General features: G+C 37.1%; 1 protein-coding gene and 1 pseudogene across 1 annotated transcript; both read left to right on the plus strand.

The window, feature by feature from the left end:
• Positions 1-299: 299 nt before the first annotated feature.
• LOC119987119 (DExH-box ATP-dependent RNA helicase DExH3-like) lies at positions 300-12,057 on the plus strand. The gene is made up of 19 exons (XM_038831871.1): positions 300-865; positions 2,326-2,480; positions 2,557-2,644; positions 2,950-3,183; positions 3,673-3,768; positions 4,285-4,473; positions 4,595-4,754; positions 4,823-4,953; positions 5,735-5,908; positions 5,990-6,262; positions 6,456-6,650; positions 7,309-7,512; positions 7,704-7,773; positions 7,894-8,042; positions 9,024-9,329; positions 9,698-9,757; positions 10,449-10,601; positions 10,693-10,803; positions 10,977-12,057. The coding sequence occupies exons 1-19, from the start codon at positions 485-487 to the stop codon at positions 11,469-11,471; spliced, it is 3,624 nt and encodes a 1,207-aa protein (XP_038687799.1). The 5' UTR covers positions 300-484; the 3' UTR covers positions 11,472-12,057.
• Positions 11,582-13,770, plus strand: LOC119986979 (annotated as a pseudogene).
• The last annotated feature ends 7,926 nt before the right edge of the window (positions 13,771-21,696 follow it).

Genomic DNA, 21,696 nt, shown 5'->3' on the forward strand with positions numbered 1-21,696 from the left:
ACGTTGTTCTTCTTGAGTTGTCACCAATGGTACTTTGGCCCAGAAAACAGGTTCTTGAAGTGAGATGGTATGAGCTTTGATTATAAATTATTTGGTTGAGTTATGCTAGACCGATGTGAGATTATGTTGTTCAGAGTTGATGTTTAACATATTTGAAATTAACAATCGATTTTCCTTATTAGTAGCCTTTTTTATACATAATTTCATATGTTCTTTTTGTCCTATAATTTTTTTTTTCAGGACAAAACCCTAAAACTTTACCACAAAAATGAAATTACAGTATTTGCCACGGGAAACACTTTGGCCATAGCATTCGCCAGATAAAACCCCTCGATCCAAAGGGTCTGACCGTCAGGGGCAGCCAGTGTTGCTGCACGAAGCAACACCACCAGTCCTCTATCCCCTTAACCAGACCCAATACCCAAAACCCTAGTTTGACGCAAATGCGAAAAACCTGAAATCAAGATATTGTCTCTACAACGTTATGAACTATTCTGCTGTTTTACAAGGTTGTATCAGAACTACCACCACCATGTCTGTAAGACCCACCTCTCTCAATTTCCACAAAACCCCTAAAACCCTAAAGCCTTCACTTTTCTCGGCTGTTTTGGTGAAAGCCCAGACCTTGCCTCAGAGGACTGAGTATTATGTTCCCCGTTACTTGAGCCCCAAGGTGGTACGGTGCTCTGCTTCTGTGATTAAGTGTTTGAGAGCTCCTGCTTCTTCCAGGAGTCCTGGGTTGGGTTTGAGGAGCGTGGCCTTGCCGTATCTGCGGCAGCAGAGCTCAAGTTATGGACGGTATGCGTACCAGGATGAGTCGAGCGATGATTCCGATTACGAATCAGGGTCGCCACAGCAGCAAACGGTTGGTGCTGAATACCCTAGGTTTTTTTTTTTTTTTTTTTTTTTTTTTACTTTGATAAGTTGAATTTTGAGGTTTGGTATCGAATGAGCTTGATGTACTTTTTTTTTTCTTGACGTTATGGAATTGTTTTCGTTTCTTTTGAATTGATAATGACTAAAATCCGGAGCTTTAAGGGGAGACAAGCACATTCTCGTCTCCTTTTAGGTAATACATGTGGGGCTTAGTTCATTCACACTATCTTTTTGTGTTGGTTTTGAGTTCGTGGGGGTGAATTACTATTATGTTCTGAGATTAGTTGGATGTTAAAACATGGGTCGTTTGTACTTGTAGGGCTGCAATTGAGTCAAGTTTTTATCAGACATCATGAGCTTCATTAATAATTCATGCTCACAGAGCTCGATGAATCTATCAAATGGATGAAATCTGAAATATGTTTAAATATTATGTGTTGAGTCATACTCAACTGGAGTTTTTATTTGAATTCCCAAGCTTGAATATGCCACCTTATGTTTGAACTGATATCGAGCTCAAGTCCAAGCCTATAATTGATATACGTGACCTGAGTCCGAGTACGTAAAAGCTCAGGTCGGCTCAATTAAATTCACTGATGCAGGAACTTTTGGCAATAATGCCTTTTGATGACTTTTTACTTTTTAGACTTGGGAATTACTCTAGTCTTTTGGTGTTCCAATCTGTCTTGGTATCTTGCTTGGTCTTGGGAATTATTTTAGCATTTATTAGTAGTTTGACTATCTTTTGGAATTCTAGTTTCTATCTATAAGTTTGTCATTCCATGTCTAGGAGGACTTCCAGCTTCTCTTTAAGCTGTTGTTCTGATTTTCTTTGGCTAGTTTCTTCGTCAACTCTTTTAGTTGTCTTCCCTCTTTGTTTCTCTACATCATTCATAGTTTTGTCTAGTCTGTCTCTAGCATACTAGTCCTTGAAAGTATCTTATTGTCTCCTACTTTATGTACTTAACCAACAAGAAAAAAGAGTGTGCAACAATAAGTGAAAATATACAATAGGAAAACCAATATGATGTATCAATCATATACATAGAAGAAAGCACAACTTTTGCGTCCTGAAATTCTTGAACATGAAGGCTTCCACCCACTACCAATCAGACATAAACACTCTTTCAGAGGTTCATGCTAAATTCTGTTACTGATTCAGAGCAATTCTTGTACTCACTTTTGAGTTCTGAGCACTTGTCTTGGAAATTAAATTTGTTATAAGAATTTGAGAATAATTTCATCCTTTTGACGGAGGCAACATAGAAGCTTTATTTGTGCTAAGTAAATTTAAAGTTATTTTATTAGTTAGCCTTTTGAGAGCTGTAGCTCCCTTCCAATGGTTGTTGGTGTCTTATGATAATTTTTTTCCTTACCTGCTGATGCCTTCTTTGTTATTTCATGTAAGACCAAGCAATTCTAAAGAATTTATGGCTCATTTATTTTTAGGGTGCTTCAACACTTGATAACATTGATGAGTGGAGATGGAAGCTGACCATGCTGCTGTGCAATAAAGACAATCAAGAAGTTGTGTCGAGAGAGAAAAAAGACAGACGTGATTTTGAGCAACTTTCGGCTCTAGCAAGCAGAATGGGTTTACATTGGTATCTTAAGTTTTGAATTGTTATGTCCATTATCTAAGTGTTTGCTTTGAGTTGACATTTTTTTTTTTACTTTCAGCCGTCAATACGCGAAAGTAGTTGTCTTCAGTAAAGACCCTCTGCCAAATTACAGATCTGATCTTGACGATAGGCGTCCACAAAGAGAAGTATTTTCTTTCATCCTTGCCTTTTCATTTCTCTTGTTGAATGAATTCAATTGGTGGTTGGAAAAAGGAATGAAACAATCTTTTTTGAGAACCTTATCAACACTTGCTATGGAGCATTTCCTAGTTACTTTTGTCTTTCTCTGTTTCTGGAGAGTTTGATAAGTTGTTTATATTTCTTGGAGATAATATTTTGTAATTTAAATTGTGTACCTTTTAGTGTTATTGACTTTCTTATATTGCTTTTGAATGTAACTTTTTTATATTACTTAGTTCCTATACCTGCTAACGTTCTAAAGCAATGATAGGTGATCTTACCTTTTGGAATTCAAATGGAAGTAGATGCTCATCTTCAAGCTTACCTATCCCGGAAGTCAATGGATGGGGCAAGGTTTTCAGATAATACCTTGTCAAGATCAAACACTGAGGGAGGTATAACCATAGATGAAAAGCAGGAGCCCGTGATGCAGAATAGTGTTATCATGGAGAGAATCCTTCGACGTAAAAGTTTGCAATTACGTAATAAGCAACAAGATTGGCAGGTTCATTTCAACCTTCTTTATTGTGTATTGGACAAATCCCCCCGCCTCCCCATGCCATAGTTACCCTACTTTTCTACTTTGATGTAGTCGTGCACTTTAGTTCTGGTCTGTTATAAAATTTAGATACAGATCTGTTTTGATTTTTTTGCTTTACCATGGTTCTTATTATGGAAGATGTGCTTTCAATTTCAAGAAATTTTTTTAATCCTTTAAATCCAGGTAGAAAAGTAATATTTAAACTAAGCCATAATTTATGTAGCAAAGGTGCTTGTGAAATGTTTGTGGGTGTAAATTTTACTTTATTATATTTGGAAGTTATAGTGTTGTGCTTAACTACATTTTTCAGTAAATTTGTAGTATGAGATGTGTTCATGTTTATTATACTGTGGTTGTTTCTTTGTTCTTGCCAATATTTATCATTTATGTTAAAGAGTGTCCATTTTCATATTATTATTCAAAGTTGTTTTACAGATGATGATTATTCTGCAGGAGTCTCCTGATGGGCAAAAGATGCTTGAATTCCGTAGAAGTCTGCCTACATACAAAGAGCGGGATTCTTTATTAAAAGTTATTTCAGAAAATCAGGTGATTTATGACTGCTATACTGTGATTATTGGTTATGGTTCTCTTGCCACCTTATTGTTATCATAACCAAGCATATATTTATTTCTTGGTCCTGTCTGAGTACAGTGTCATCTAAATCTTTTTTTTGTTGCATCTTTGCAATGGAGCTGTATGACACTGAGAATGTCCTTGACAGGCCCTTGGTATCATATACGATTCGGAAAAAAATAAGATTAAATTAACCATGCTAGAAATGTGTTTGGGCTAATGGTTTAAGTTATATGTGTTAATAGTTATAGGTTCAAATCATAGAATTTTTTTTTGCAATGTATGGCTCCAGAAGGTAGAAATATGGTTCTAATTAAGGTAATGTTATGGGTTTAAATCTGCCTTAAGCAGTGGGAGTCTTATGCAATGTGAATTTTACTATGGCTCTAATTATGGAAGTGTTTTGGGCACTAGAGGTTAATCTTTTTGGGAACAGAGTTGGTCGAGAAAGAGACTTTTGGAGGATTAAGTTCTGTGATGATTTTACAGGTGGTAGTCATTTCAGGGGAAACTGGTTGTGGGAAGACCACACAACTTCCTCAGTTTATACTAGAATGCGAAATTGAAGCTGCTCGTGGAGCTGCCTGTAGTATCATATGCACTCAACCTAGAAGAATATCTGCCATGGCTGTTTCTGAAAGAGTTGCTGCAGAGCGAGGAGAGCAGCTTGGGGAATCTGTTAGTTTCTGAATCTGATGCTATAAAGCTTGTTAAAATTCAAACACATATCTAAATTGATAACTGTTTTGGAATTTTGAACTAAATGTTCATGGATGTTTTTTTGACTCACATTTGAAAGGTTGGTTATAAAGTTCGGCTAGAAGGCATGAAAAGTAGGGACACTCGCCTTCTTTTTTGCACGACTGGCATACTATTGAGGAGATTATTGGTTGATAGAAATCTGAAAGGTGTTACTCATGTTATCATTGATGAGATTCATGAACGTGGAATGAATGAAGGTAATTTCAGAAAGACAGCTTTTTGCCATCCACTTCAAGCTGATGCTAACCAAACTTTCATGTGTCAGATTTTCTTCTCATTGTCTTGAAAGATCTCCTTCCTCGTCGACCAGAATTAAAGTTGATTCTGATGAGTGCAACTCTGAATGCGGAGCTTTTCTCTTCTTACTTCGGTGGTGCACCAACGATTCATATTCCTGTAAGTTTTGATATTAATTGTCATCGTGTAATTACAATTTTTATTCCCCAAACAATGAAAAACTGCTAGTTACTAAGAGGATGGATTGTTTTACTTATTAGGCGATATTTTGTTATTAGTATTGCTATTTCCACTTAGCTCTTAATAATTGAAGGCTTTGCTAATCAGCATTAGATGCTAAGTAAAATAAACTTAATGGACATGTATGCCATCGAAAATGTTTCGATATTTGTTTTAGGGTATTTCAACCAAAAAGGTTGTCTTTTATTCTGATCCCAAGGTGCATCGTATTATAATTTCTGGCAGCTAGGATGTGCCCTAGAAACAGTACAACTCCCAAAAAAATGTGATTGTGCTGGTATTACTTGACACCAGCTGCTTCCATAGAAATCTTGGGCGACATTTTGAGTTTCACTTGCCTAGATTGTATAAAAGGGGAAAAATCGGTTTTACTGTAAAGAAAAGTGTTGAGATCCAGCTAATCCTTCTATAATTTTTTTTATGTGCAAAGAGAGGGTGGAACCCCCTTTTAGTGTGAAATGTGGTTGCTCAGAGCAGGTATTGAATATTTGCTGTTTAAAATTGAGTAGGTAATGCTTTGGCCCCTTCCAACTTCTTAGGAAGGAGAGCTCATGTCGCATAAGCCCAAACATTTATTTTAAGCTCTGTTCTTTTGGTTTTTTGAAGTTGACTTTTGTATTCTTCTGTGTTTTCCTCCGTGACATTTTATATGGTTTTCAATCTTATACATTTCATTTCTATGGTTTATGTAATATTTCAGGGTTTTACTTATCCGGTTCGAGAACATTTTCTGGAGAATATTCTGGAAACGACTGGATATCGGTTGAATTCATATAATCAAATCGATGACTATGGTCAAGAAAAGGTGTGGAAAATGCAGAAACAAGCTCAAACTTTCAGAAAGAGAAAGAGTCAAATTGCTTCTGCTGTTGAGGTAAAAGAAATTTTTTTAAGGTTTTCTAGTATGTTTTGCATGCTTATGGTTTCGTATTCTAAAGTTTCTATTTGCATTCAGGATGCACTCGAATATGCTGATTTTAAGGGGTATAGTCCACGGACTCGTGAGTCCTTGTCGTGCTGGAATCCTGACTCAATTGGCTTTAACCTAATAGAGCATGTGCTTTGCCACATAATCAAGAATGAAAGGGCTGGGGCTGTTTTGGTTTTCATGACTGGTTGGGATGACATAAATGCTTTAAAGGAGCAACTCCAAGCCCATCCCCTGCTGGGTGAACCTAGTAGAGTTTTATTGCTTGCATGCCATGGTTCCATGGCAAGCTCAGAGCAGGTGATCTGCACGTCACACTTTACTTTTCTGCTCCAGATTCTGTGTGTCTTAGAGGGCTATCTTGTTTCTGCAAATTGCTTTTCTAGATATGGAATTTATATAAATCGCATTTTTTTTTTAAAAAATTCCTGATAATTCAATTTGAGATTGGACATGCTAAATTCCTGATTGCTGTTTCATTGTGTGCTTGCAGAGGCTAATCTTTGATAAGCCTGAGGATGGGGTGAGGAAGATAGTTCTAGCTACTAACATGGCCGAGACTAGCATCACCATCAATGATGTGGTTTTTGTGGTTGATTGTGGAAAAGCAAAAGAGACATCATATGATGCACTAAATAACACTCCTTGTTTGCTTCCATCATGGATCTCTAAGGCAGCTGCCCGGCAAGTAAGACTATTTTGATAACCTTGTTAGTTATTGCACAAACTAACAGGAAGATATTGCATCACTACTTGTTTTCCTTTTTGCCAAGTGTTTGTAATCTTTCTTTGCAGACTTCATAATTGTAAATGAAGCAAATAACTTGTAGGATTGTGTTGAATTGGAGGCTCAGGCTCTTACTCAATTAGTGATGCAAGCTATGCTAGCTTTTCTGAACTAGTTATGTCACCATTATTCAACATTTTCATAGTAATCTTTCTTCACAATATTCAGTCACACCTAGGTCTTCTGTTAGGAAATGGATGAAAATTAGACCATAAGTCCCAGATCCTAGAACCTTAACCCTAAACTGGTTGAGTTTATACCACAATTAGTGTTGCATCTCAATATTCAGTCATGCCTAGGTCCTATGTCAGGAAATTGATGAAAATTATTTTCTATTGCTTAATTTTTGTGTTAGATGTTTTGGTACTCACTTTATTGTTGCCTTTTGTTCTAAAGTTTTCTGTAACTTGTCTGACCTTTAGATCTGAAATTTCCCATTACAGAAAGTACAGTGTATTGCAGTCCAATGCCATTGCTTGTTTAGTGAGACTTTATAACGCCCCTTGATTGGAATGCTGAATGAAATTGCAATGCTAATTTTGCCTTTTCGTTTCTGCAGAGAAGAGGAAGAGCAGGGCGTGTTCAACCTGGCGAATGTTACCATCTCTATCCTAGATGTGTACATGATGCATTTGCTGATTACCAAATGCCTGAACTTTTAAGGACACCATTACAGTCTTTATGCTTGCAAATCAAAAGTTTGCAACTTGGAAGCATTTCAGATTTCCTGTCTAAGGCCTTGCAGCCCCCTGAGCCTCTCTCGGTAGAAAATTGTTATTCTTATTGGTTTATGCTTATTTACGTTATGGCAATGCTATCGTGATTTTGCTTCCGCACACGTGCTGCTTAGACTCACATGTTTCAGATTAAGGCAGCCATATTCTTCTACTTTTGTCTTCTGTAACATCTATGAAAAACTGCACAATTTTTTCTTCATCAATGTTTGTTCTGCAGGTTCAAAATGCTGTTGAATACTTGAAGATTATTGGGGCATTAGACGAAAATGAAAATTTGACAGTCTTAGGTACAATATGTCTTCCCACTCCACTTTCTAAATGATTTCTTCTGCTCCTTACTCAAACTCTTGAGGTTTTGATGGTAGTACTGGTTCTTAGAAGACAAACAACTTCTCATTACTTTTCAGGACGCAACTTATCGATTCTCCCAGTTGAACCAAAACTTGGGAAAATGCTGATATTAGGAGCTCTTTTCAATTGTCTTCATCCAGTAATGACCGTGGTTGCTGGTCTTAGTGTCAGAGATCCATTCCTAATGCCCTTTGACAAGAAAGATGTAAGTTTGTTTGACTATGCTTGCACTGTATTTCTAGAAATATTGATGCTCAAAGGGCATCAGCTTTACCAAGACATGTGCTGCATGCATGCAATATCCATAAGCTTATCCAGATTTGTATTTTGGAGTTGACCCCTAGAAAACCGAGAACAAGTGGTAACTCAAAATGTTTAGTAATTGCTTTGTGATTGCAAACTGTTCATGATGTCCTCATTTGTATCAAGAGTTTCTTTCACGACTTGGTTCTCAAAACTGCAAGCCTTTTTGACACCTGAAAACTGTTACTACTGCTGTTGGGTAGCTTGAACTGTTTAAAAGTTTCTGTATGATTTTTGTCCCATACGCTTGAGAAGGAATACCATTTTCCTAGTTGTTAGAAGATAATCTTGTGGAATCTTTTTTTCTTCATTATTAAATGTCTCTATTAATTGAAATAAATGAAATTATAATAAAATATATTATAGGTGGTAAATTGACTGTCTTTTATCCATCGTCAACCTTTTCTTGCTTCATTTATGCTGTACTTCCTTTTCAAATGTGGCTAAAAGTTTTATTTTCTCGTACAACTCCCCTTCTCCACTTAATCATGAAACAACTTATCCTTTTGCTTTGCTTATGAATGAACTGCTTGGAAAATGGATTTAAACCGCTGTTAACTTGGATGGAGTTATAGGTGTTTGTTGTCTGTTAATCATATAGCTTTGATTTTCCAATTAAGAGGGTTGATTTCCTCTCCCACTTCTGGAGAAATTTTTCACGTCTAAAGGTATATTAGCTGGATGTCCAGATATGGTGGATATCTTTGACTGGATCATTAGTCAAATGTGCAAATGTAGGACATAGTTACCTGATATTAACTAACTGTTTTTTTTTTTTTCAATATTTTTTCCTTCAAAAGAACAGAGAGTAGCTTCTGCTGCTACTACCAAATTTTTGTTCTTAACAAAGAGGAACTTCCCTCTTTTTGTGTCCGTTTTGCAGCTTGCTGAATCTGCAAAAGCCCAATTCTCCAGTCGCGACTATAGTGACCATCTTGCTCTTGTCCGGGCTTACGAGGGTTGGAAAGATGCTGAAAGGCAGCAATCTGGTCATGAGTATTGTTGGAGGAATTTTCTTTCTGCACAAACTCTGAGAGCAATTGACTCTCTAAAAAAGCAGTTCTTCTTTTTACTGAAGGATGCTGGTTTGGTTGATAACATGGAAAACTGCAATAGGTGGAGCCATGATGAGCATCTTGTTCGAGCAGTCATCTGTTCAGGCCTGTTCCCTGGGATATGTTCTGTTGTGGTTAGTGGCTGCATTTTCTCTTGGATGTTTGTATTGACTTCTTGTTCTCGTTTGGAGTTAGGAATGCAGATAAGACATCTTGTTCATTTTATTGTTGCTGCAACCTTGAATGCCATTTTATTTTGCAAATTGCAATTGACTGAAATTACTTGCCTTATTTGTCTCAAGAAACTTTGTAAGATCAAATATTTATTGGAAGCTTTTTTAAGAACTGGGACTTTGGTTTTGGGTTTTATGGTTGAGAGATCTAATTTACTTGTCCGGGGATTTCCTTGAAGTTGACCTTCTGTCAAAATAACTGAGAGTCTGTCTGGTTCTTGTTGATACAATTTACAGTTTGTGCTGATTTATTAATTTATTTACAACAGAACAAAGAGAAGTCAATAGCACTGAAAACAATGGAGGATGGTCAGGTTCTTCTCCACTCGGTAAGTTTTATGTGATTCAGCTACTTTGTCATGTAAGGGCATTGTTGTGGTAAATCGAATGGGAAACTAGTTGTTGGGAATCCCAGTTTGTTCTAGCCTCTCTTTGTTTTTCTTGCAAAATCAATTACACTGTAGGATGAAATTATTTAGATGAACAACTTTGCCGTGTTTTGTTTCATACTGTAAAAATATTGCAGTATGGGTATGGATCCTAAACTAAAGGGTGATATACTACAGGGACCAGAAATTTCCTTTATTTTGGATCATAGATGGAGAGTTAATTATAACTATTTTAGTGGCAATTTAAGAAATTGTAAAATTTCTTTTTGCATGCGAATTTGCAATTGATTTTTCATCTAATGTGAAACAATCCGAGTGGTAAATTATTTAATTTTCTGTAAGATTTTCTACTGTTCCTGGTTGTATGGCAGAAAAACCAATGAGAGTTTTTCCCCCTGTTATCTACTGATATCTACTGCTCAAAAAGAACATAATTTTTCATATATACTTGATACAAGTAGAACTTCAGTTTATGTGCTGCTGGTTCTCCACCTTTCCTTTTTAACAATAAACAAATGTAGCCTTATTTATTTGAATGAAGACCGTAACGGATACAAATCCTTTGTGTTAATCATGTGAGATGTAAATTCTGATTTCTGCTTTGGATTTTGACTTTTGCCGCATATTTTAGAATTCTGTGAATGCTGCTGAACCCAAGATTCCATACCCATGGCTAGTTTTCAATGAAAAGGTGAAAGTGAATTCAGTATTCCTCAGAGATTCAACTGGTATATCTGATTCTGTGCTGCTACTATTTGGAGGGAACCTTTCTGAGGGTAGCCTAGTAAGTCTTCTATTTTGCTTCTGCTCATTATCCTTTTACTTTGTTTGCTGTGCCATAACTTCTGCTTGATTTGTTACCCCTTTTTTGACAGGATGGGCACCTAAAAATGTTGGGAGGATACTTGGAATTCTTCATGAAACCCGCATTAGCAGAAACTTACTTGAACCTAAAGAGAGAACTTGACGAATTAATTCAGAAGAAAGTAAGTACTAACCATTTCTTTGTGCTGTTAAAGTTAATGCTATAGGACTGCAAGGGTGACCTTATTCTACGTTTTCTGATTTCGCTTTGCAGCCTCTCTGTCTCCCCTCCCTATCCCACCTTCCCAACAAGTAAATGGCCTAACTACGTATCTTTAATTTCTTGTTGCCACAGCTTCTGAATCCCACCTCGGGTATGCAATTCCATGATGAGCTCCTATCCGCAGTAAGATTGCTGGTCTCTGAGGATCAATGTGAAGGTAGATTTGTTTTTGGTCGTCAGGCTATAGCACCCTCAAAGAAGGCATCGGAAGGGACATCACCTAGCTCACCTTTACGAGGTGAGACTGGAGTTGAGGGTGCTAATTTCAAGAATAAGCTACAAACATTGCTTGCTAGGGGAGGACATGGAGCTCCCACCTATAAGACAAAACAACTTAAAAACAATAAGTTCCGCGCCACCGTGATTTTCAATGGCTTGAACTTTGAGGGGCAACCTTGCAACAGTAAGAAATTAGCAGAGAAGGATGCAGCCGGTCAGGCTCTGCTGTGGTTGAAGGGCGAGACACAGTCATCTCCCAGAGATCTTGATCATGTTTCAATGCTTTTAAAGAAGAGCAAAAGCAAAAGTCAAAAGAACACTTCACTTAGTGGTGCAAAGTGGAGTTAAGAGTCACAACAAAGGACAAAGGTCGATAGTATATAGTTTAATCTTTACCAGGAAGAGAGCTTCTGGTCCATGGCCTGGGTGGTCAGTGGTTGGGGCTCAGGATTTTCAATATGGGAGTTACTGCCAGAACCCAGAAGCTAAAATGCAGCTTTATATATTTGTTAGTTGCCGACTTTTGGACAAGCAACCTCATTCTTTGGAGGCAGAAGCCAGAGTTTCTACCAACAGAAGAACTAGAGAAGGTAGTTCCCTTTTTTTTTTGACATGGATGCTGCAACTTCAGTTCAGAAATACCTATTTCTATCGAACGCCTAATCTGGTTGTGGAGCTTCTATATCTGCTGGTGGATTATATAAGCAACATTATCATTCTTTCTACAAGAAAAGAAGCATGAGGAAGATCAAAAGTTATGTAAGAAAGAGGAGATTAGCTCTAGGTTTATTATAGGAGCCAGGTTAGTGGGAAATTTAGATAACAGATGTGAAGACCTTGTGAAACTAGTTGTATAGTACATGGACTAGAAAGCATGGCATGCTTGTGTATTAGATGCAATACCAAATAAATTATAAGGTCCTCTTTGCTCTCTTGTGCTGTTTTTTTTACCATTATTATTTTGGGGTATGTATGGATTTAACCTTTGTATTTTGCATTTTGGATCGATCAAGTCCTAATCTTTTTTTTAGACCTGGAATGGTATCAGTTGGCCCTTGATCCAAATTTCCGTTAAAAACAGGATAACCCATAAAGCTTCTTGATTCAAATAAAGGGATTCTATTTTATTTTTTTTCATTTTTTAACACTCAATCGATTTCAAAAATTTGTCATAAATTAGCAAAACGGAACAAATTTTAATTTAATGTTACTGACCTGGACCGCATGATCATTCGGTGACAAAAATGAAACATACTACTAATTTTTTGGATGATAACATATGTTATACTAACCTTCCAAAGTTCCAACTTCCAACCGCTAATTTTAAAATTTCACATTTTACAGGTTTGGAGGGGGGCGGAAACCTAGTTCTAGTTCTGCCCCGGCTTTCACATACTCCACGCTTCTGGCTCCGCTTGCTGTGGACTCTGTTCTATCGGTTGTGGACCCTGAAAAGCCTGATTTGGTGGATCTGCGGGATATCAAGATTGTGAAGAAGCTGGACTGTGGACGATACAGAGCTAGTTAAAGGGCTGGTCTTTGATAAGAAGGCTAGTCATGCTGCTGGTGGGCCGACCCGCATGGAGAATGCCAAGATTGCAGTGATTCAGTTCCAGATTTCTCCCCCCAAGACTGACATTGAGCAGAGTATAATAGTTTCTGATTATACCCAGATGGATAGGATATTGAAGGACGAAAGGAATTACATTTTGGGTATGATTAAGAAGATTAAGGCAACTGGGTGTAATGTTTTGTTGATTCAGAAGAGTATTTTGAGGGATGCAGTGACTGATTTGTCACTCCATTACTTGGCTAAAGCCAAGATCTTGGTCGTTAAGGATGTAGAGCGTCAAGAGATTGAGTTTACTACCAATACTTTGAACTGCTTACCTATTGCCAATATTGAGCATTTCCGCACTGAAAAGCTTGGGCATGCTGGTCTTGTTGAGGAGGTTTCTCTGGGAGATGGGAAGATTGTAAAGATAACAGGAATTAAGGATATGGGAAGGACGACTACAGTGCTTGTCCGCGGCTCAAACCAGTTGGTTCTTGATGAGGCAGAGCGCAGCTTGCATGATGCATTGTGTGTGGTTAGGTGTTTGGTGAACAAAAGGTTTTTGATTGCAGGCGGCGGCGCCCCAGAGATTGAGCTATCAAGGCAGCTTGGTGCGTGGGCAAAGGTGTTGCACGGAATGGAGGGATACTGTGTTAGATCCTTTGCAGAGGCGCTTGAGGTTATTCCTTATACGCTGGCCGAGAATGCTGGCTTGAACCCCATTGCCATTGTTACTGAGCTAAGGAACAGGCATGCACAAGGAGAGATCAATGCTGGTATCAATGTGAGGAAGGTCAGATCACAAACATCTTGGAGGAGAATGTAGTGCAGCCATTGCTTGTGAGCACAAGTGCAATTACACTGGCAACAGAGTGTGTTCGGATGATTTTGAAGATCGATGACATCGTTACGGTGAGGTAGTTTTCAAATTGAAGTGTGAAAATTTTGTGATATTTGTTGGTGATTTTCTATGTGGGTTAGGCTTGGTGAAGGAATTTTGTTGCTGGTGCATTGTTTTGCCTGGGTTTTTCTTTGAATTGGAGTATTGTATGGTACTTTAGAGCTCTATCAATCTTTACTTATTTATGTACATTTCTCTGAGTTTTTTCTTTTGGTTTTCTTTTACAAAGTTCAATGACTCACTCATCATATAGCTAGTGTTAAAGTCCCACATTGGTTAGACATCGAAAAGATTGTGGGTTTTGTAAGTGTGGAGATATGTGGGGTGGGGGACATAGGCCAAGAAATGGATCGGAGCAAGGTCCCAGACATAGTCACGTGGATGAAATTCTCGAATGCCGAACGAAGGTGGTGGGCCATTGTTAGTTCACGACGATGAATCTGTGTTTGAGCTCTAGGCAGGTGGTAGTGTTTTGGAACTTCGCATAAGGCGAGTCTCCCAACATAACAAAGTAGAGTTGACCCGGCTATCGAGCAAAACGAAGTGCTATGGTAATTCACATGTGTACCTCCAACGTGGTGAAGATGAGTAGTTGATCTCGATGGATCGATGGATGTCGTTTGAGGGGAGGCTTGAACCATGAGGAACATAATTCCCGAGCCTTTTCAACAAATATCACTAATTGAAACAATATAATATTCATCACTAAAGTAAAATCACAAGCAGAAGAGTTACAAGCTTACTTTTTGTCCCAATCCAAATAAAGACAGCCGTTGCTCCATCAAATTGGTGTTGGATGGTTGTATCAGGGTTTTGAAAACCGGACCGGACTGGCCGGTTGAACCGGTTCAACTGGTGATCGGGTATTCATTTGGTTCAATAAATTTGACTGAACCGGCCGGTCTAACCCAATTTTGACACCGATTTACCTTTTAAACCGTGAATCGGAGAGCTTTCCGGTTCAAGGACCGGTCCAGTTTTCAAAACCTTGGGTTGTATATGTCTTGAATTGGTTGGTTGTTTATGAACTTTGATTGACAATAGAGGTCTACACATGTTTGTCCAATTTCAAAAAAAGGACTCTCTTAATCTCTTTGTGATTTTAGTTTCTCAACTTAGTTTAGTCATGAGACAGACTCAATGGGTCGGACTTGAACTTTGGTTTTGTTTCATGGTCGAGCTCGGATTTTTTTAGGCCTTATCAAGTTCGGGCATCCTATAAAAGCATCGGGCTGTCAGTTCATCCCTCTCAGTCTTGGTCATATACACATTTTTTTTAACAAACCACATGTAACTCACGAATTCACTTGAATCTTGTGCGTCCAACTTAGCATTTGAGATAACTGGAATACCAATTACTGATATCTTTATCATTTTTGTTCTCTTTTTGCTACACTCACAACCATGTATTCACTGAATCATTTTCTCTACATCTTTAATATTCAGCTTGCACTTAGTTCTTGAACTAATCACCTAATCTTGTGTAAGTTTTCAGAGATTGCAGAATTAATTCAGATTATAATGCCATATAATGTGTTAAATTTCTCCCACATTAGGTTGTTTTTGGTAAGGTCCTTAAACCATCTATGTAATTTGGGTTTTAAAAAAAGGCAAAAAAGAAGATAGAAATATTCTCTTGGACAACCTTTTTTTTTGGTGAGGAATATTTGCACTCCCCAGATTCTCATTGACACCCCATTTCCCCCAAAGTCCAAACGTGGCCATTAGCCACCCCGAGTCTCTGGCCGATGAACTCCAGTCAGGCATTTCGGTGTCAATTCCGGCCGGCCAATTGCTGGATCGGGTTCGTCTCTGGCCAGTGAACTCGTTGGTGGTGGTGGTTCGTCGTTTTATCGCCGGATTCAGTTGGATCGGAGCTTTTTCTTCACGATGGCCGCGAGCTTCCAAGGACGATTCCAAAGGCTACAGGTGACGGTTTGAGACGAGGTTGGTTGGGTTATGCTCGTAAGGGTCGAGAGAAACTTTTTGGTAGATCAGTGGCCGGAATAAGCAGTGGTCAGTGATGGTGCGCGTGAGAGTTTAGGGTTTGAAAAATGCGGTGTCAATGGGAATCTAGGAAGTGCAAATAGTACTCACTATTTTTTTTTTGTGAGACAACCAATTTGGGCACAATTCCAGAGGACAAATAGTACACAAAATTGTGGGCCAAAAAAAATATGCAATGAAGTCCTTTTCAATAACATATTGTAAGTTTTTGTAGATTTTCAACCACTCATCTAGTCTATTGTATACACATCATGTTAATCCTAAGTTTAATTATGGTGTCAAATAGTTTGATTAATCTACCTGCAAATGACTCTATGTTCCCCGCTATGGACGAGTGAGGATAAAGAAACTAGTTCATGATTATAGGAGTAGGATAAACACTCGGAATATAAGGTTAAGTTTGGAAACATTTTTTTAAAATGTAATATGTATTAGAAGAGATAGTCGTAGAAACATTAATATGTGTACACTTGGAACATAAGGTAATAATTGTCAACATTACAGAACAGAAAAATATATGAAATAAAAATGACTGAATCATAGAAATCATTATTTACTTAATATAACCATGTTTATCCTTCACACCAAATATTTTTTCTTTCGTTCATATCATAACATGATACATAGTTTGTACAATCCATGAATGGGAAGAAATTAAACACATTACTAAGTAATTAAATATCAACTTCAACAATCCAATAAAAAATGTTTGGATTGACTATATATATATATATATATATATGGATAATCTGCAAAACTCAAAATGAGTACTTTTTTCAATGGTCCTCTAGCTCTTCTGCTGCAGCCACAAAGCAAGTGGGGGTACCTATTTCGTCAAAGGAATATCAATTTCAGCCACAAAAGTTAATCTAATCAAATAGTCCATCTTATATATATATATATGTGAAATTAAATATAAGCTGATATTTTAACTAAGCTAGTTAAATTAGATCAAAAATACATTTTGAGTAAACCCTTTTTGAGTTCATCACACAATTGGTATACCCAGAAATATTAGTTTGTTTGGTATACTTGTTTTCTATACGTTTTCCATTTTCATTTTCCGAAAATCATAAAACCATCCGGAAACATGTTTGGTTGCCATTTTGAAAAAGTGAAAAACATGAGAAAACAGGAAATCACTTAAAAACAAAAGAACAACAAAAAAAAGACGTCTTCTATAAATAGAAAACACAAACAAAAAATGAAAACACAGAGAACAAAAAAAAAAATCAAACCGACACTAAACATGCTATATAGGAAAAGAAGTTGAAGAAGAAGAATGGAGATCTATGAGGGCCAAGGGAGAAGGAGAGTGTGTGTGGGGGGGCATGAGTGTGATGACAGAAGCATAGAGAGCACAAAGGATTGAGATGCAAAATACATAAACCCTCCAACTCCAAATAAGCATATCACCATCTGTGCTCTCTATCTTCTGTCAACAAACATATCACCACTGCCTTTCCCCTTAATTTGTCACTCCCCTACCCCTACTTACCTGAACCTCCTTGCTATAAAAGGAAAGAGAGAAGCTATATATATATGTGGGTGTGTAAGTATATAGATGAGATAGAGCGAAAGGGAGAGGCTAAGGAGTGACCTATAACAAGCACCCAGTAGGGTATATTTATAGGAAAAGGAAAGAATGATAACAGTAGCTACGATGGGTGTGTGCCAGACAAAAAAAAAAAGCTAGGATGGGTGGATTGCTAGTGGGCTTAAGGGGGTACTAGTAGTAGTACTATTACCACTAGCTAGCTAGCCACATATAAGCTACTAGTAGTACCACCACTGCCTGTTCTGGATATGTACCTTAGTAACCACTTCTTCATCTAATAAAAATCTCACTAGAACCTGGGACATTAAGGACCACCCCACTCACCACACTTTTTCATGATCAAAAAAAAGAAAAGAGTACACAAACCATGCATATACACACACATATGTGCCATCAAAATGATTCCATGTAAAAACTTCATTTTCTTACTTTTTCTTCTTAAACAAAATATTTCAAAAAACCAGTTAAACCAATAATTTTGGGTTTCTCCTTGATCACGAAGTAACAGCTCAGTTATTTATATTTATGGGTTTAAGACGGATGAGGTTAAGATCAGGAGTTCGAATCAATTATTGGGAGTATTTCTTTGGGGTTTTCCTATTTCAGAGGAGTTATAAGGAGCTCCATTTCTCCCGCATGAGCTTATGCCTAGTCTTACTTGTCGTCAACATGATGCGAGTGATTCTTATGGCCCGAAATTTATCCACTTAGCTATCCAAAGGCATTGTTGAATTGGGTGATTATTCGGTCTCCCAAAAAAAAGTGTTGGTGTGATGAAACTTGATGATATAATTGGCGTTATATATAGAAATTGAGCACTACTACACCCACGTATATACATGTATACGTATAGTTTTTGATAAGCTATGTATATATAGATATGGTACACATATATATATAGGGCTGAATGATTCAGAAGTAGTACTATATATATGATATTTGTACTATCAATCTATATATATATATTCACTGATTCTTACAGTTTTTAGTGGCAGCTTTATTTGATATGGCATGTGGATTTTTTATTTGAGCAATCTTATAGAAGAGATATTCGTTTAATTTTCCTGTTTTACAGAGTCAAAACCCCCAGCATGCATTGGCTGTAAAATCCTGAGGTCATTCTGATATTATAATATAAGTTTGTTAGGATACACACTTTTGGTTTGACTATATCCTCTCATAAATATATCATCAGTTAGTGCTTACTAGTTGCTAGACCCCACTAATTTCACGAAAATACGCTTAAAGCCATGTATATGGGGGTTGTATATGGATCTTTTTAATCTTAGTCGTCGATCTAATCAACGGCTGAGATGAGAGAATTGTTCACTTCTTTCTCTTTCCTGTCTCTCTGTGTCTTTGTTTCTGATAGCTTCTCCGGCTGACTAGAGAGTGGGTTAGGTAGAGCACACCCTGAAAAACACTTTGGTGATGGTGGTTATGTGGACATACTAGTCTTTGCATTACAAGGTGAGCAAGGGAAGTTGACTTCTTCAAACACAACAGGACATACATATTGACAACCGCCCCTTTTTTTCATTAGGAGGACCCTACCACATGACATGACATTCCACATCAGTGTGAGTGTGTGTATATATATATATATATATATATAGTCATTATGGATGAACTGTGTATAGTCGGAGTTTAGCAGCATCAATTTCTATTATGTTCTATTCCATTTAGAGTTTTTATCACTTATATTAAAGATTCACTTATTGTGTCTGCTTTGTTGAATCACTGTGACAAGTACTCTCTCATGCATGTTGGAAAATACTGTAGATAGAAAGAGCTATATCTTATATCGAATGCCAACCCATATATGATTTAAGACTATTAACATGAACAATATGAGGAGTTTCGTATGGTGCATATGGTGCCTTGTTCTTCATCATTTTGTAGGATTAGTGCTAGGGGCGAAGCCAGGACTTAACATGAGGAGGTCATAGTGGCGGATAGATGATTTTTTTTGTTGTCTATTAATTATACTTTCGAAAGTATAAAAAATAATACTAAAAATAAAAAATTCATAAAATATGATGAGTAATATATTTGTCTCATGTCTTATTGTTTCGAAACAACTGACCCCCTCACTTACTATATACTTAGCTTTAATGAAAAATTGTTGAGGGGGATCAGTTGACCCGCTCAATTATATGAGGCTTCACCCCTGGTTAGTGCTCAGTTGATAATCTCTGACCGTAATTTTCAAGTTTAAGATTCATAGTTTACCAAATATGATTTTGAATATATAGCACCCCTCCACTATCTATATTTTACTATGGTGTTTCAATGGTGGCCCATTATATATATGTGTGTGTGTATACACAAGTCAATTTGAGATGTGTGCATGTTCTTCCTCCATCAAAATTATGGTGCATCAAGAGGACCAATAAAGGTATTAACCCATTCATAGTGTTGACACTTTTGAGTAGCTTGGGATCAATTGAGTCATGCCATATTTGGGGAGTGGGTGTGCAAGGGGACTTTGCTTTCCCTTTTTGGATAGGGATCATATGCCCTAAATTGGGGATAAAGGTGAGAGTTTGTGTGGACAAATAAAGGGTTGGAAGAACTTTTGAACAAGCATATATCTATCTATCTATTTGTGTGTGTATATATATATATTATATCAATTACTTTGACTATATTCTATTGGAAATTGGAATGTGGAATCTTCACGCGTTAAAGCCACTACCACCACAAAAACAAATGTGGTTGGATGTTGTGCGTGCATCTTCCTTTTTAGGATAAACGTTATTGGATGCTTTACACTCATTTAGGGGTATCTATTGTGCATATGTATTTGATGCACATAAAGGTATTTTATTTATTTTTTAACGGATAATGTTGATATACAAGTTTATCTTTTCGACATCCAATTATATGGACCTAAACTCAAATCACCAGGCTTGTGCGTAAGAAAGTTTCTCACCTGACGACAGAGTAAATTGTGCCAAAGCCCAGCGCATGACCACAAGTAGATTACTCCCAATAAAAATAAAATTAAATACCTGCTGAATCGATACCGTTTCATACCATAAATTCACCAACTATGTTCTCTTTATGTTGTGCGTGAAAACATGTGATTAACACATTGGTTCTCACATTGAAATGTACACCAACTTAAAGGTTTTTTTTTTTTTTTTTTTTTCAAATAAGCTAAAGCATATTGGAGTACGACACTTTCAATTAAGAAACAACCCTCTAGCTATCTTGACCTTGTTGGAGGTGCACAACCTGTTAGAAGTGGTCCACTAGGTTTACATGATGGAATGTACACCTTATTGGAATATGATGCGTCCCCATGTTTGGAAATGCTGGAATATTATTTCCTTTTTGTTTTCTTCAAATTGTTTTGGTAATTGTTTGTATGTAAGCAGGTGACCATTTTAGTACTTTGAGAGGGAGAGAGTTTAAAATGGAAAATCAATTAAAAACGATAATTTCCTTGAGCAATTCATGACTAACAAGTACATATATGTTACACCTAACTCCATGTTAGCAATTTAGAAATATATGAACCCTAATACTAGACGACACCGAGATATACCCAAATAACCCTGTCCTGGGATAAACTTGGACAGACTAAACAAAAACATAAAGCAAAAAAACAATACACATGGATTGAATCAAGATTCTTGGCTTCCCTTTCACCAAGAAAAACATATCTCCACCAGATCTAGGAGTCCTATCACTGCGCATCAAATGTGTCACTGGAACACGCCAACATAATGTTGTGAAGAATCCATGATAGATGAATGAGAAGAACCAAATTTCATTTCCATGAGAAATGGTGTGGCGAAGAAACCTTGTGTATTCCTTATTGAACAAAACATAGATTGTAGACTAGATCTACAAACTAGCAACAAACCTGCAAAACAACTAAAGGACGTACTATAAAAGGTGTATGGAGGTAGAGGAGAGAGAAACTTTGGTTAAGAGAAATTTTAGAGAGAGAGGAGACGGCTAGGATTTGTTTTATCAACTTAGTCAATTCCGTATGATAATGGCAAATTCTCAACTGAGGGGTTGTTGGCTACTTTGAGTTGACAAATCAATATACGCAATTAATTTCAAGTTATTTTATTTGGGATTTATCAAAAAAAAGAAGAAGAAGTGGATCTTATGTATAAAAAAGTTCTTTTTATTTATTTTATATTATTCACTATTTTTCGAACGTGCACCTGGTAAACCCATAAATTCGAGCAATAGTTGGCAAATCATGCATTTTAGACAATCACATGGTAATTCCATTTACGAGGTCGATATTAATCAAACTCACAACCAAATGAAATCAAGATTGATCGAGAACATGGTCGATTTGGAGACCAAGTTTGAGTGACCTTGTTAATTTGTGGAATATGCATGGCTTTTAATTTAACATGTGAGTTTGTTAGAGGAGTCATTAAGAAACATGGCATTTGTTGCCAGCCAAGGTGGTAGCTTCCATGAAGTAGTACTTCTCCTTGTATAAATAGGACCCTAAGACCAACTTAGAAACCAAACACAATATGATGTTGTCTTACAATTTGCAATTCTTGGAGTATTT

This window comes from Tripterygium wilfordii, chromosome 20, assembly GCF_013401445.1.
Source record: "Tripterygium wilfordii isolate XIE 37 chromosome 20, ASM1340144v1, whole genome shotgun sequence".
Lineage (NCBI taxonomy): Eukaryota > Viridiplantae > Streptophyta > Magnoliopsida > Celastrales > Celastraceae > Tripterygium > Tripterygium wilfordii.